The sequence below is a fragment of the Lycium barbarum genome, chromosome 12 (assembly GCF_019175385.1).
Source record: "Lycium barbarum isolate Lr01 chromosome 12, ASM1917538v2, whole genome shotgun sequence".
Taxonomy (NCBI): Eukaryota; Viridiplantae; Streptophyta; class Magnoliopsida; order Solanales; family Solanaceae; genus Lycium; species Lycium barbarum.
Genome location: NC_083348.1, coordinates 79,346,075 through 79,360,377, shown reverse-complemented (window position 1 = coordinate 79,360,377; position 14,303 = coordinate 79,346,075). Strand labels below are relative to the sequence as shown.

The window sequence follows — 14,303 nt, the reverse complement described above, 5'->3', positions numbered from 1 at the left end:
AGAGAAATCATCAGCTCAAAACTCAAGTGAAAAGTTGGCATGATTATATAAAATCTAGTGGATCTTGATATCCACAAAAGAAGTCAATCTGAATGGATAAAAAGGTTCAAAGAATTAAGTTGAGGGAAATAACCATGGTTGCCCACTGTAATAGAAGCTGATCAAAATCAGTAGTTTTATTTCTAAAAAGTAATGGAGTATATTGGTTAAGTATATAATAGCATGTTGAACTAGCAACAATGATAAATAAACATTTACAGTAAATCTAGATGTCCCACTATTAATCTAAAGTTTAGATAGTTTTTTTTTTTACATTGCTTTTAGAATTAAACTCAAAGGTCTTTTGTAAAATAAAATATTGTCCGGCAGGACCATCCAAAGGCACTTGGTAGAACTTGACAGTATACAAACTGGGCAGAAGTATGAATTAGTCATTCATCTCAAAAGAAAAAAGTTCCTACTCCATCTCAATTTTTTCGACGTGCTAATTTGATCCATTCTCTCTTCCAATCAAACGTGATGAATTCAATTTTTTAAAATTACAATTTAACTATTAAAAACTGCGAAAAGGAATTATAAGTTGCAAAGTACACTCGTATCAAAATGTGTTTTTTTTTTTTTTAGAAATATCAGCCTAAACAATTTATTTAATTGAAATCTGGAAAGATGAAAGTTGATCGACATTTCAGCATAAAGGAAGTGTATTTTACTCGAAGAAATAATCTGATCAATTCTTTTGAGCAGAGCCTCAGTTGACCGTTGGTATTGTGGATGGGTCATGGGTGTGAATACAGAATTTTTTTTTGGGGGGGGGGGGGGGGGGGGAATTAACACTTGCATAGCTTTATCTATTTAGTATATGGCCCTACTTGAATTGAATTTTGATTCCTAAGCAATCAATGTCTAAATGCATATCACCCTTTTCACATTTAAAATTGAGACCCTACTAACAAAGTGAATGGGAATTTGCTTGTTTCTTTCTTTTTCTGTGTCTTTTATCCAACTGGGATGTGAATCCATGTTTCAAGTATTTAAATATACCGCCACATTTTTGCAATCTATGCAATAATCATAAACAACATTTTCTCCCATTCGCTCAAAGAAAATGAGGAAATCATACTCCTCTTTTCAGCTTTTAGCATTTTTGTTATTTGTTCACGTTATAGCAACTTGCTTAGCCTTGAATATTAGCACTGATCAAACTTCTCTTCTAGCCTTGAAAGCCCAAATTACTTTAGACCCTTATCAGATTCTTTCATAAAACTGGACTTCATCAACCTCTGTTTGTAACTGGATTGGAATCACTTGTGGCTCTCGTCATCAACGAGTTACTGTACTGAATATTTCAGACATGGGATTTTCGGGTACCTTCCCACCACAACTTGGTGACCTTTCTTTTCTTGTTTCGCTTGATCTAAGCTACAACAATTTCCATGGTGAACTTCCACCAGAGTTTTCTCGTTTGCGAAAATTGAGAATTATTAATCTTAGTTTCAACAACTTCACTGGACAAATTCCTAAATTTTTGGGTGAATTTCAAGACCTTCAAATGTTGTCTCTTGAAAACAATAGTTTCAGTGGGTTCATTCCTCCTCCTATCTCTAACATGAAGAATCTTGGATTCTTGAATTTGAGGTACAACAATCTGGAAGGAAATATTCCAACAGGAATAGCCACTCTTCGGAGTTTAAAATGGTTGAGTTTTGGATTCAATAAACTCAATGGCTCCAATGTGCTCTCCATGTTCAACATCTCGACACTAGAATATTTGGATCTCATAAATGCTGGTTTAATTGGTGATTTTCCATCTGATTTGTGTCGTCGACTTCCAAGATTACAAAGGCTTGGACTTAATTTCAACATGTTAAGTGGAGAGATACCAAGAAGCATATCAGAATGCTCGGAACTTCAAGTCCTATTGTTGTTGCAAAACAACTTTATCGAAAAAATTCCAAGAGAACTTGGGAAATTACAACTGCTGCAAATCTTAACTCTTGGGTTCAACAAGTTACAAGGTATGTCATGCATAAACGGGCTTATTACAGTTTCCTTTTCCAGTAAAATAAATAAATAGTAATACAAAGAGAGAAATTAGCAAGATCAACAACTTTGTTTTTTCATGTATTTCATAACCACTTTATTAACAATATCAACATAGTAAATATTGAAGATATTGTTCTGTGTTGAACACAGCATGCCCTTTTTAGTTTTAACTAGATGGTGATCGAGATTAAGTATTCAATTTTCCTCTCCAAAACAAGCATATATATGCTTTTCACCTGGTGTGAGAATTTGTTACATCATAAAGTAGACCTTTGCTTATACCTGTCCAAGATATATGATAAATTATTTAAAGAGGAATTGAGATTTGTTCAACTTAATTTCTGAAAATATAGTTAATTTTTGCACACAGCTCCTTAGGATTTTTATTTGACATTTTTGCTTAATAATTTGACAGGAACAATTCCTGATGAGATTGGTGATCTTCATAATTTGAAACAAATGGGCACAGAAAAAAATGCACTAATAGGCTTAATCCCTTTAACCATATTCAACATTTCATCACTTCAAGTTTTATCAATTTGGGATGTTATACCCTATTTTAACCGGAGTCAAAATAGTTTACAACATCCTGGTAATTCCGGGGTTAATTAAAGTCAAGGGAGTCGCCACCTAATTATTTATGGTGAATTAGGGCACCTAAGGTTATTTAAAGTATTTATCTAAAGTTGATTTTATTTTAAAGTCTACGAAACCAAAAATCTAGGTAAGGGTTCAACTAACTTAAAGGGAAGGTATTAGGCACCCTTTAAGATCCATTAAAAATGGTTAACCTACCGGACTTAAAGTTAATTAGGCTAAAATGTAAATGTAAAATTTTATAATATTTAAGAAAAAATCTTTATAAGAATTGTTAAAGTTATAGATAGACATATAGTAATGCTATTTAAAATAGGATTTGTAGAAAAATAATAATTGGTGTAAAAGAGCTTAGTTGTAAATAAACTGAGAAGGTGCAGGATGTATAACGTTTTGTAAATACTTTGAAGAAAATAAGTTATACTGAGTAACACATTAAAAGAATCATTGTAAGATTGATCTCGATAAAGTTTTAAAGTTTTACGTTATTAAAATATGATGAAATCGTCGGAAATCGGAGAGAGGATTTTAATGTATGAAAAGGAATGATTCAAGTCTTCATTATTTTAAAATGTTTTGAAATAAACATGATTTGTTTGGAAAGTATAGTTATTATTTTCTCTTGGCGTTCTTTTGGGAAATCATTCGTGTAGCCCAAAATGTTATAGATATCAACATTTAAACTCATTCTAAGTCTTAAACAAACCTACTTAATCTTCCAAACTAGAATTCCTACAAACCCCGCTAGGATTCATCTAAGCTAAGAAAGAACAAGAATAAGATAAAGTGTTAGTCAATCCATACAAGTCAAATATACAAAAGGAATAGAGTAGAGAAAGTAGATGGGCCTAGCCCATTTAAAGGCTGTTGCATTCGGCTCTTTTGCCACATGGCTTGGCCCAAGAATTTTTCTTTTGTATGTTGCGGGTTGAGGATGACTCGAGAAGAAAATTTCGTTGGGCTTTGGCCCAACACCGAATGCGGCAGATGATGAGTCCCGAATTAGGACTCTATTTTTCTCCGATGTGTACATGTAAAGAAAAAGATAAAGATTAGTGACAAGGAAATTTACCCGAAGATATCATGGTTTTAAATGCATACATAACATGAATTTAACTTAACCACGTAGGTACTGATTTGTTTTAGTTAATTCTCATGACACAACAAAAACCCAATCCAGATTATAAATGGTTTACTTGTCAGGGATAGCAATAAAATGGCAGCAATACAACAACCATAAGTGGCGATTTTTTTTTTCAAAATAGGTGTCAGAACATAGAAGTTGCTCAGTCCGATACAGCAACACAGTGGTCTCAAAATTCATAACAGCAAGTTGTTTCTCGGACTGTAAGTTATCTGCCCTTAAGGACACACCACAACCCAAATGAAATAAAATTTATTCTACAAAATGGGCATCAGAGACCAGACTAGTTCTAATAATGCAACCACCTTTCCTAAAAAATGATACTTCGAACCAGCAAATAGCCATAACAATGACAAAGTGCAATAACCTCTTATCATCAAGTGTAGCATCGATCAAAATAATACTATTTCATAGCAAACAACAAACAACCACAGTTCATAGTAGACTAGCTGAACCCTTCAAAATACACGAATTATTATGCTGAAATGGTAACTAAAATGCAGCCAGAATTCAGGTTCGGCGGATCACAACAGTAGCAGCAAGGAAAAAACTATGCAAGTGACAATTTTGTCCCAACTGAGTGTCAACAATAGAGGGGTTGGAGACTAGATGAGACTGATGTTTAATTCCCATTTGGACTATGGTTAATGAATGAGCCAACCGAAGGCCAAACCTTTACACTTACAAATTAGGCCAACTACATCACAGTTTAGCAAATTTACTAACCACAACAACTAGATAAAATATTACTAAGGCCATACAATATCACCATGAATGTGCATACATATCCTACATCGAACCAGATTTATCTCTTATAGGCCTTAATCTCAGGCAGTTACGGCATTATGTAATTACTAAACTTATATGAAACACTTAAAGCATCATGATAGTATTGCGCATCAACATAAACGTGAACAAGCAGTAATTGAAAACAGATTCCTAACAATCCTATTTGGCTTGAACAAATAGCAATCGAGCCAAACATACTCATTTGACCAACATGTCATGTAAACTAGCATTTTACCACATACTTAGTGAATACATCGCAAACAGACATGCCAATCTACTGATAGTAACAACAGGAAAACATCCTACTACTACAAACTTAATTAAAATGTAAACAAAACAGCAACATAATCAAACAAAAAAACCAAATAAAATAACTAAGGAGGGAAAATTACCTTTGTCGGGTGCAGTAAACTGGTGTAGAGGTCTCGAATCTATTCTCGAATACACGAACGATTTCGAAACTAGAGTTGGGTAAACCGAATATCTTAGTCGCGGCTAAAGTTCACCTAGACAGAACGTGATGTTTTAAGCAATCTTAAAGTTTAGAATGCCAGTTAAAAAAATGCTTTGGATCTTTTTTTTTTTCTTCGGCTGAGGACTTAAAGTCCTCTTTATAGTAGATGAAAAACTAGGGTTTCGTCACTCGTTTTTTGGGCGGGATGTTGGACTCGATTCGAAGTTGAGTCAACCATGTGTGTCGATCCGAACGTTGGGGTTAGTTTCAGATTTATGACATCAACAAAGAAGATTGAGACAAAAAGTCCTATTAAAGCTTTGTACTCGAAAATCAGAAGGGTTGATAAAGCAAAATTCGAATTCAAAAATGGACAAGAAACTCATTAAAGTTTCGGATTGAAACAAATACAAAAAGAAAATAAGAATAGGATGAAATGCCTCTTCCACATTGGACCCGTGACGGACCATTAATTAGCCTTCCCGATTTAACCATGCAAAGCCTATTATTCACGAAAATTTCTGTGATTCTTGCTAAATTTGCTGAAGAAAAGAGAGGGGGGGAGAGAGAAAGGAAAGAGGGAAAGCTGTGCGTATTGCACGAAAATGGAGTGGCAACGATCTGCCATTGTTGAAAGGGAACTGAGCTTTGGTCGAAAATGGAAAGGGATGAGGGAGAAGAGAGAAGGAGGAGGTGCGGCTCTTGGTTGGAGAAAAGACCATAAATAGTCCCTTATCTATGGGAGTAGGTCTAAAATGGTCCTTTAACTATACACTTACCATTTTTAGTCCTTTAACTATTTAAAAACTTATCAAATTTGGTCTCTGTCTATTTTTTATACAAACAGCGTACAAACCCAAAAACCTCTGTGAGATTAATGTTAAACCATTCCTCAGACCTGTCTCTCTCTCTCTCCCCCCTTCTTTTCCCTCAAGTTCATTCTTTATCCTCAATTTTTTTCCTCGAGTTCTCTCTCGCTTTTCGTAACCGACGGACTGCATCGGTTAAAACCAACAGAGTCTGTTAGTTTTGTAAAGAAAAATAAAAAATAAAAAAACCGACGGACTCCCGTCGGTTTTTTTTTTTTTTAAATTAAAGAATGAAATGTAGGAACTTGGAATAGAACCCGGGTATGTTCCTTGGCATTAAAGGGCTTTACCACCAGACCACTGATATTCTTTGTTCATATACTTACATTGATTTAATTTATACTGTTTTTTCTCTCTAAAAACCGACGGAGTTCGACGATTTTTTTATAAAAAGATTTTAAAAAAAAACCGACGGACTCCATCGGTTTATTTTAGAAAATAATAACATTTTTTCGCGCATTTTTGCGCAAAAAATAACCGACGCAGTCCATCGATTTTTGCCAATTTTTTAGTAGTGTTTGAGAAGAATGGTTACAGAAATTGTGTGTCTGAGTTTGTCTTTTCGAATTTCAGAGACTCGAGAGCGACACCAGTGCCAGAATGCTTTTTTTTTTTTTAACAAGAGGAACTTGAGGAAAAAGAAGCGGGGAGAGAGAGAGAGAGAGAGAGGTTTGAGGAATGGTTTAACATTAATCTCACGGAAGTTTATGGGTTTGTACGCTGTTTGTATAAAAATTAGACGGAGACCAAATTTGATAAGTTTTTGAATAGTTAAAGGACTAAAACCGGTAAGTGTATAGTTAAGGGACCATTTTACACCAACTCCCATAGTTAAAGGACTATTTATGGCCTTTTCTCCTCTTGGTTGAAGGGATTAGGTTTTAGCTGAATAAAATAGTGGGCCGGGTCGGGTGAGTTTGGTTGGGCTGGACCGGGTAGGAGGGGAAATGGGCTGCTGGGCTGATTTGTTTCAATAGATAATGAGCTGGATGGGTAAGGAAATGATAATGTATTTTGGGCCATTAATTTGGCTGAAAAACATTGGTCTTTCCTCCTTTATTTTAATTATTCTTGGGCTTTTAACTTAATAACTAGTACACTATATATTATGTGAAGACAAATAGTAATTAGTATGTATAAAGTAAAATTAATTTAACGCGTACAAATCCTAAAATGAAACGATGACGAACCATTTAAAATTTGTGATAAAGTAATACTATTAATGTTGATAGTAGAATAGTGAAAATGAAAGTAATGATATTAATGGTAGTAGAAATAGTAGTGAAAATAAAATACTTAGCTCGTCAATAAATTTAGAAGCCCGAACGAATAAATTAGAATAAAGGAGGGACAAAATTGGGTGTCAACATGGGATAACAAGCTTGAAGGACCTCTACCAAGAGAGGTTGGAAATTTGACTATGCTTAACGTACTTGATCTTGGAATAACCTGACAGGTATGGAATAATATTTAATCCAAAATTATTTCAGAATATTAGTTCTTCGACTACTTCTACTGATGGTAATCTTGCTTAATTTTGCAGTTGTAATTCCAGATGAAGTCGGTAACCTTCAAGAGTTGTTGGAGCTGAAGTTGGACTTCAATAACTTTAGTGGGTCGATCCCTATTGGTATATTTAATATCTCAACTCTTGCATCTATTTCACTCACACAAAAGCACATTTCAGGTAATCTTCCTTCCAATATAGGCAACGGGTGTCACGCCCCGAACCATGGCTTGGACGTAACACGGCACTCGGTGCCTGACTGCATGTGACCGAGCGAACCACATGGCTTGCTGAATCATCATGATACATAACATATGCGGAATATAACGTGAATGCATAATGAGCCTTTATAAAACATGGTAAGTCATAATACTTAATAAAATACTTGTTTAAGCATGAGTGAGCCAAAATGGCTATACGACTCCAAATGTCTGACATGACATAACTGACTTGTCTAGTCTATGAAACCTCTATCATGAGTCTGACTGAAAAACATACTTACTGGGACAAGGCCCCCAACATACCTTTAGATGCATAATTAATCATAAAACAAAAGTTGACTAAACCCCGAATGAGATGGGGCTCACCAATAAGCTGATACGAATGTTGTCCTACTGAGCAGATGTGTCGTCCTGTATATCAGTACCTGCATCGTGAAATGCAGGCCCCTGAGCAATAAAATGGGACGTCAGCACATTGAATGTACTGGTATGTAAAGCAACCGAAAGAAACAACATGGGACATGGAATAACATGATAAGAGCTGAAACTGAAAAACTTGGACATGAACATGAGCATGAGTACATATGTATATATATAACATTAGTAAAAACATGATAAGTAGGGAGAGCAATAACTTATAACCGATCCATGGTCTGGTGCTTGCATCCCGCCAGCAGGACACTCAGTCCTTGCCAGGGAACATGAGATTTGCTAAAATATGAAAGGGTCCAGTCATTATGAGAGATCGTCCGGGACATGGGTGGAGCGATCCTCATCCTACGGTGGCTACGTAGTTTCAGGCTATCTGAAGCCCTCCTCGGTAATTAATGCAACTCCCAAAACATGAACATGTAAAATAGTGGCACTTTCTGCCCATGGTATATCATGAATCATAACTTGCTTGTACATAGTGTTCATGAATCATAACTTGCTTGTACATAGTGTTCATGAATCATAACTTGCTTGTACATGGTTTTCATGAATCATAACTTGTTTGTATATTTTCATAAGATAACTTGTCATAGTCTTGCAAAACATGTTTTTGGTTCATGAGTAATAACAATAGTTCGAAATCATATATATATACTTGTCTTGAAAACATGCTTGTAACTTGCTGGATGAAATCATAAAGTTTCATATAAACATAATGAGAACACATGAGGAAGAATTCATGATTCATGGATTTAGCTAGGATTCCTAATATCCGTAATGGAATATTAGGAATACAATGACGAACATAGATACAAAATTCATGTACATACATACATAATTACGGGCTACCAATATGTTGGGTTTAATGCCCTAGGATTTGAACTTCATAGATTTTACGAAAACGGATCATGGGGAAGAACGTAGAGATTCCCACATGTGGATGGAAGTTCTACATACCTTGACTTCCTGCTTTTGAGTGTATCACAATGTCCTTCAATCCCTTCAACTTTAATCTATAGCAATACAGGTCATAGGGACTCTATATTAGCAACAATATCCATGTTTTGTTCATCTAAGCATTTTATCAAACACTTGGTGGGCATGAAGCTCCACAACCTTCATTAATGGTGTTTTCTTCCCCCAATCCCCATTCTATTACTTCTAGCTGATTCTACAATCTCAATTAGATGTAATTGACATCATTCTTCATCACCCATATGAATACAACAATCCCAAGTCAACAATCCAAAAACCCTAGCATAGTTCATATAATTCTCTTTATCAAACCCATTTACTATTCTCCCAAGAACTTATCAACACTTTAATCATCATGAAACATCATAAAACTTACCTTGGTTATTGTAGGAATAAGCCTTGAGTTGAAATACTTCACTTGAACAAAACCCTAGTTCCACCTTCTATGGAGTTTCTTGACTTGAATGGATTTGATGTGTTTCTCACACTTAGTTTTGTGGATTGATGAAGTGGATCTTTTGTTTCACTTGGATTCTTGCATATGGAGTGTTTGGATGACTCTAGAGAACCCTTGAGTCATGTAGGAGAAATGGGAATGAAAAAAATGGGTTTGGGTCTCTTATTAACATCTTAAAATCTGACCCATCGGGCAATTCTACGCCCATTTTTACGTTCCGTATAATGGTTTTACGAACCGTATAACTCACCGTAAAACCATTTCAGTGATTTGGACATTCTGTGCTCATTTTACGGTGGGTTTTACATCCCGTATAATGGTTTTACGGTCCGTATAACTTACCGTAAAACCATTCCAGTGATTTGGACATTCTGTGCTTATTTTACGGTGGTCTGAGTCAATTTTACGGACCGTATAATTGTTTTACGGACCGTATAATTGAACCGTAAAATTGCCCAGCAAAATATGGTTTTCTGTGACCATTTTACGCTGGCTTGAGTCAATTTTACGGACCGTATAATTGTTTTACGGACCGTAAAATTGAACCGTAAAACTGACCCTCAAAATATCATTCTCTGTGACCATTTGACGGACCGTATAAATGTTTTACGGACCGTCAAAATGTTATACGGACCGTCAAATGGTCCGTCAAAATTCTCTGCTCGGACAGTCTGTCGTATAATGGGCATAACTCTTTGCACGGATGTCCGTTTGAGGCCCATAATATACCGTTGGAAAGTTATTTCAAGGGGCTACAACTTTCATCAAGGACGTTTTCCCAAAATCCAAATTAATAGAGGGGTTATGGTCGTTGGAAGTAAGACCTTCCATAAACTCACTTGCAAACATGCCCCGTAGAGTGGTTTCCAACTTTTCTTTGCTCAAAGACATTTCTTATGACTTAATTGGTTTTCAAAACACTTCCTATAACCCTCATATTGGTTCCATTATATTACCATCTTATGAGTCAAACTTTTCGTCCGAAGTTACGAGGTGTTACAACGGGGCACCCAATTTGGAATGCATTTTTCTAGGTGCAAATAAAATTGATGGTGTCTTACCTAGTTCCATCTCAAATTTGTCTAAGCTTACTGTTCTCGAACTCAGTACAAATGAACTCACAGGTTCAATTCCTGACTCTCTAAGGAACTTGAGACTTATTGAAATTCTCAACTTGCAAGGTAATGCCTTCACCAGTGAGTTTTCAATGTTGAGTTTTATTACTCCTTTGGCCAATTGTAGACACTTAAGAGAACTGATATTGTCACTCAATCCCCTAAATGCAATACTTCCAAAATCCATAGGCAATCTCTCTTCTCTTCAAACATTTGAGGCAGTAGGCTGTAATCTCAAAGGCCATGTTCCAAATGAAATTGGAAATTTGAGAAATTTATCTTATTTGAAGCTGGATTACAATGACTTTACTGGAATTGTCCAGGTAACAATAAGTTCATTGAAAAAACTTCAGCAGCTTTCACTTGATGCAAACAGAATAAGTGGTCCTTTCCCAATTGTTTTATGTGAGCTACCCAACGTGGGCATGCTAAACTTTTCACAAAATCAAATGTGGGGTAGCATTGCTAGTTGCTTGGGGGAAATGACTTCTCTAAGGGAGATTTATCTTGATTCCAATAACTTCACTGCTAGCATACCTTCAAGTCTTTGGAACCTCAAAGACATTTTGAAGCTGAACTTGTCTTCAAATTTCTTCAATGGTTCACTACCACCAGAAGTTGGAAACCTCAAGGTTGCAATACTTCTGGATCTTTCCTGGAACCAAATCTCAGGCAACATTCCTAGTACATTAGGAAGTCTACGGGGATTGATTCAACTGTATTTGGCTCATAACAAAATTGAAGGATCTAATCCTGAGACAATAGGAAACCTATTAAATTTGGAAGTTTTGGATATTTCAAGTAACATGATTTCTGGAGTGATTCCAAAGTCATTGGAGGCACTTAAGAAACTATACTCTTTTAATGTCTCATTCAACAGGTTACACGGTGAAATTCCGAATGGAGGACCTTTTATTGATCTCCCTTACCAGTCTTTTGTGTCGAATGAAGGACTGTGTGGTAACACTCAAAAGCATATCCCAGGTTGTCCTTCTAATTTAAAGAATCATCCTCATTCAGAGAAAAGAAGAGTGGTATGGATTATTGTTGCCTCTTCAGTTATCGCTTTAGTAGGGCTTGCGTCGGCAATAGTTTTCGTGTTGATAAGATGTCGTGGTAAACTAGTCATAGGTGAAGATGAGTGGTCGCCTAAGGTAGCACCACAAAGAATTTCTTTCTATGAACTTCATAGAGCAACGCATGGCTTTGATGAAAATAACTTGCTAGGTAGTGGAAGTTTTGGTTCTGTTTACAAAGGGACATTAGAAGATGGGATGATAGTAGCTGTTAAAGTTTTCAATGTGCAGTCGGAAGGAACATTTCAAACCTTTGATAGAGAATGTGAGATCTTGCGGAATCTTCGTCATAGAAATCTAACAAAGATCATTAGCAGCTGTTGTAACTTAGATTTTAAAGCATTGGTACTTGAGTACATGCCAAATGTGAGCTTAGACAATTTGCTATATTCTCAAGATTATTCTATAAATATAATGCAACGGTTGAATGTCATGGTCGATGTCGCATCTGCTCTAGAATATCTCCATCATGGTTACTTTGTACCTATTATTCATTGTGATATGAAGCCTAGCAACGTCTTACTTGACAAAGACATGGTGGGCCACCTGGCAGACTTTGGCATTATAAAGTTTCTAACAAAAGAGGAATCTATTGCTCATACTGCAACCTTTGCCACAATTGGTTACATTGCTCCAGGTGAATTATTAACTTAACTTGTAACAAAGTTTTTTATTAACGCCTTATAAGTTTAGTTGGTGACGTATTTTAATTTTTATTTTCTAGAATATGGATTGGAAGGCCTTATATCCAAGAGGTCTGATGTTTATAGTTATGGTATAATGTTGCTGGAAACTTTTACAAAGAAGAAACCTAATGATGAAATGTTCACGGGAGATGTGGATTTGAGAAGCTGGGTGCACAGTTCACTTCATGATAAGCTGGATGAAATCATAGATGCTGACTTACTAACAATAGACGAAGAGAACTTAAATGAAAAATTACAGTATGTGTCATCAATCATGGAGTTAGCCATGAATTGCACAGCTAAATCTCCAATTGAAAGGATGAACATGACTGATATTGTAGTAGCATTAGAAAAGATCAAGCAACAACTTTCTTCCCAATATTGATCGAACGGCCTAATGATATGACATCAGGTACTTTCCATATCCCTTTTGGGATGTAAAAACAAAGCTGTAAATTTCACTAGTATTTTAACCATCAATAATTGTTCTGCAAATGTTATGCAGGAGATTGTGTGGATATTGTAAGTGTCCTTCGTTGAGATGAGTCTTCTGTACAATGTGTTGCTAATTTAAGGATCAACAAACTGCATAATACCATAGCTGTACACATCACAGCTTGTAGTGACTAGTCCTGCTGATCCATACTCTAAGCAAATGTCACTGGAATATTTAGTTTCTTGACGGGAAGAATATATAAACCAAAATTATTTATAGGAAGACATTAAAGGTGTTTGAAACTATTTTGAGTAGACCAAGACAATGAGCAAATGAAGGTACAATAGGAATGAAAGAGTAAGGCAATCAATCAATTGAATAAGGCAATCAATCAACTGAAACGATGTAACTGCAAGTTTCTGTTGCTTCATTTTTTAGCTTCCATTAAGTTTGATATGTCATATTTCGAATTTTTGTTTCCTCATTCTTCATGCAAAATCTTTTATATATTACAATAGATCCAGTAAAGAAATTACATTATATACTTGATGTACAACACTCCCTCCGATCCATTTTACTTGTGATGTTTGTCTTCTGCATGCCCCAAAAGAAAACATTGACTAAAATGATTATTTGACTAAATTACTCTTATTTATTATTTGATCTCACTTTAATACTACTCTTCCTTTCACCACATTAATCTCTCTCCACATTTATTAAAGGAAAAAAAAATTAATTAATTCGATCTTAATATTTTGAAATGACAAGTATTTGGACTAATTATTTTTAGTACCCATGACAAGTAAAATGGATTGGAGGGAGTAAAATGTTATAAAAGTGAAGTCTGGTGCAATGTAGCCCATAGTAGCAAGTGTTTTAGTATGAGTAATAGATTCCCTTTCCCCGAATAACTTGGACAGACCAAAGTCACTCACATGTCCAACCAGCCTTTGATCTAGCAAGACATTGCTAGGCTTCAAGTCACAATGTACAATAATTTTTGCATAACCATGATGGAGATATTCCAAGGCAGATGCAACATCCATCATTATGTCTAATCTTGGATCATATTCAAGAAGTCATCATCAGAATGTAACCATTGCTCCAGGCTTCCATTGGGCATGAACTCTTGAAGCAATGCTTTAAATTGTCTTTTAAATGATATATTAACTAACTTTGGTCTTTTAATTGTCTCCAGGTGCTATAAGGACTGCTACTCAAGCTATACCTGCTTTAATCTATTGGAAACTTTGGAAGGCTAGGTGTGCACTCAGATATGGTAACAAAAGAACAATTGTCACTACAATATGCAGTGAGGTTCTATTTCATCTCAAGGTTTATTTTACTAGAAACAATTTCCATAACAACTCAGAATTCTTGGCACCAGCTATGTCAATTTATTGATGAATATAGACCACAGTTAAGCTTAACCCTAGTAAATGGTTGAAACAAGCTGAAAACAGGATTAAGCTCAACATTGGAGGTAGTCGTAATAGTGGTGA

General features: G+C 35.5%; 1 protein-coding gene across 1 annotated transcript; it reads left to right on the top strand.

Moving 5' to 3' along the window:
- The first annotated feature begins 909 nt into the window (after nt 1-909).
- On the top strand, nt 910-12,929 carry LOC132624492 (LRR receptor-like serine/threonine-protein kinase FLS2). The gene is made up of 6 exons (XM_060339262.1): nt 910-2,015; nt 2,459-2,589; nt 5,576-5,720; nt 7,440-7,583; nt 10,523-12,316; nt 12,404-12,929. Exons 1-6 carry the CDS (start codon nt 1,352-1,354, stop codon nt 12,748-12,750), a joined length of 3,225 nt encoding a protein of 1,074 aa, XP_060195245.1. The 5' UTR covers nt 910-1,351; the 3' UTR covers nt 12,751-12,929.
- Nucleotides 12,930-14,303: the final 1,374 nt, after the last annotated feature.